This window comes from Arachis ipaensis, chromosome B06 (assembly GCF_000816755.2).
Source record: "Arachis ipaensis cultivar K30076 chromosome B06, Araip1.1, whole genome shotgun sequence".
NCBI classification, from domain to species: Eukaryota; Viridiplantae; Streptophyta; class Magnoliopsida; order Fabales; family Fabaceae; genus Arachis; species Arachis ipaensis.
This window is the reverse complement of record NC_029790.2, coordinates 29782574-29785408: the sequence shown is the minus strand read 5'-3', so window position 1 is coordinate 29785408 and position 2835 is coordinate 29782574. Positions and strand designations below refer to the sequence as shown.

At 39.4% G+C, this 2835-nt stretch overlaps 1 protein-coding gene across 1 annotated transcript; it reads right to left on the bottom strand.

Annotated features, from left to right (window-relative positions):
• Positions 390-1133, bottom strand: LOC110263729. Its single transcript, XM_021105494.1, has 2 exons — positions 915-1133; positions 390-827 (listed from the first exon to the last, which is right to left on the bottom strand). The coding sequence occupies exons 1-2, from the start codon at positions 1131-1133 to the stop codon at positions 390-392; spliced, it is 657 nt and encodes a 218-aa protein (XP_020961153.1).

Here is a 2835-nt window from a genome sequence, read left to right as displayed (position 1 = left end):
AGTGAGGGTCGATCCCACCAGTATTGATGGACTAAGCAACAATGGTTAAATGATTTACTTAGTTAGACAAATAGAAAATAGTGTTTGAGAGTTCAAAAAGCATCAAACAGAAGACAGACAAATAAATAAGTTGGGAATAAAATATGGGGAAGGCAGTTATGGCTTCAGAGTTATCTATTTTCTGGATTGACTTTTATTATTAATTTATTCTAATAATGCAAGATTTAATTCATGGCAAACTATATGTGACTAGACCCTAATTCCTTAGACCTTTCTAGTCTCCTCTAACTTTCATCAACCGCCAATTCTTTGGTCAATTAATTCTAATTAGGGGGTGCAACAAATTAAATGTAAATTCACTAGGAAAAGATAGGAAAGATGCTCACGCATCACCAACCCGCATGTGTGGCTCTCCCACGTGGACAATCCCTAGACATTTGTCCCAGTGCTCCACATCGAAAGCACATTCCCAGTCCAGCCCTGTGCGGCTCCTTTGGAGCAGTCTCACCAAAGCCTTCCTGTAGCAGCGCCCACTTCATGGAGCAATCCTCTGCGAGCTGGCACTTCTTAACCAACGTAGTAAAATTTGTTAGTTTTTGTGGATACACGTAATTAAAGATATCTCTCCTTAGTCCTTTCTCATACTGAGCACACTTCCATTCCTCATAATCGGCTGGATTTCCTTGACAAGATTTTGAGAAACGGTACAAGTTTTCGAATTCACGGGTATAGTTAGTGACAGACATATCCTTTTGCTTCAGCTGCATTAACTCCAACTCTTTTGCAGTGCGAAATGCATGCAAGAAATATCTCCCGTAAAACCCTGTCTTAAATCAATTCCAAGGGACATCCGTTAACTCCACCTGCAAGGTATGACATAACTCTTGCCACTAATTCTGAGTATCTCCCTTTACCGTATGAGTCACTACCTCCACTGATTGTACTTCAGGAACGTGCTGAGTGTACAAAAACCTCTCCACTTCTCGAAACCATTGGTCAGCCTCCAGGGCATTGGCATTTCCATTAAACCAAGGTGAACCACTCTTGAGGAAGTCAGTAAGGGTCATAGACCTATAATATCGACTTACGTTACTTGTACTAGCACTAGGGCTTCCATCTCGACGTCCTTGCATCGGTTTAGTCACGGGATTTTCTCTCCCAATACCTCGTTCGGATCCGCAATATGACATTTGGTCCCTGTTCACACCAAACAAGTGATATCAAGTTGATCAGTCTCAATATCACAAGTCTAATGCTTCAAGTTCCAAATGCATGCTCATGAACGTTTATGCCACATATATCAATCAGATATCCTAATAGCACATACACACATCCAGAGTATGCCTAGAAGCATAATCAGTCCATCCATCAGGCTCTACAGGAACGAACTGCTCTGATACCATAATGTAATACCCTACCACACAGTGCCTTACGCTTAAGTCGTAAAGCAGAGGTGGCAAGATATTACGACCTCTAAAAGAAAAGGATATGTACATAAATATAGTGAATGAAATCATATCAAGGATCCTTGAAGAATAAGCTAAACAAAAATGATAAACAGAAAAATCGTGTCACACTCGCATGGATATTCGTAGAATGGACAAGTGAGATCAAAAGAAAACAGGAAACATATGTATATATCAGAGTTCCAAAACTCAGATAGCAAGCTCCAGACTCGACCTGCAAAGTTAAGGCCAGCCAGAGTATATAATTATATATATTTATATAGAACCCAAAATAAAACTCAAACTACAAAATAAACACCTGTATCTCCAAGTCAACCTCTAGGAGGGACAAAACACAAAATGTACATGTAGAGATTCTATAAGCATATATGTATAGTCTAAAACAAAATATGACAGTCCAAAAGATAGTTCTTCACCTGTAAGGAGGCTCTCCAGACGCTCAACGAGGTATCTCTCGACTTGCATCTGAAAAACAACAAAATATAAATGGAATGAGAACCGGAGGTTCTGAGCATGGTAAAGGTGCCCGCATAGTTAATATAAAAGATCTCGGGAGAGCCAGAGGTATTCCTAGAACTTCGACACTCAGATTTTGGCTTAAGAATTCAACTAAACCAGAAATTAGGTAAGTTATCTAAGGTATTAAAGTTCTAAATCTAACTTTAACTTAACACTTCACTTTCTGACTCCTCCAATCCTATGAGACACTGGTGGAACAACTCCCCTCACACCTCCATCAAGAGGGATTTCTCAGAAAACATACACATACAATTCAAGCAAGAAAAACGCAGATAGAGAAGCATTTACAGCAAGTAGAACAAGTAGCAGATAAGCAGAATTAAACAGTTAAGAAAACTAAAACAATGCACACTCAAACAAAGCAAACAAATGCATATGATGTATGCCTGTCCTATGGCTGATGAGTCTCATCTGTCGGTTATACAGCCAACCCGACATGTCTTGGTAGTTAACCATTAGACAGTTCCTCTGTGCGTGCATCCCTGATGAGCGGATAATTTATACGCTTTTTGACATTGTTTTTAGTATGTTTTTAGTAGGATCTAGTTACTTTTAGGGATGTTTTCATTAGTTTTTATGTTAAATTCACATTTCTGGACTTTACTATGAGTTTGTGTGTTTTTCTGTGATTTCAGGTATTTTCTGGCTGAAATTGAGGGACTTGAGCAGAAATCAGATTCAGAGGTTGAAAAAGGACTACTGATGCTGTTGGATTCTGACCTCCCTGCACTCAAAGTGGATTTTATGGAGCTACAGAACTTGAAATGGCGCGCTTCCAATTGCGTTGGAAAGTAGACATCCACGGCTTTCCAGCAATATATAATAGTCCATACTTTGGCCAAGAATAGAC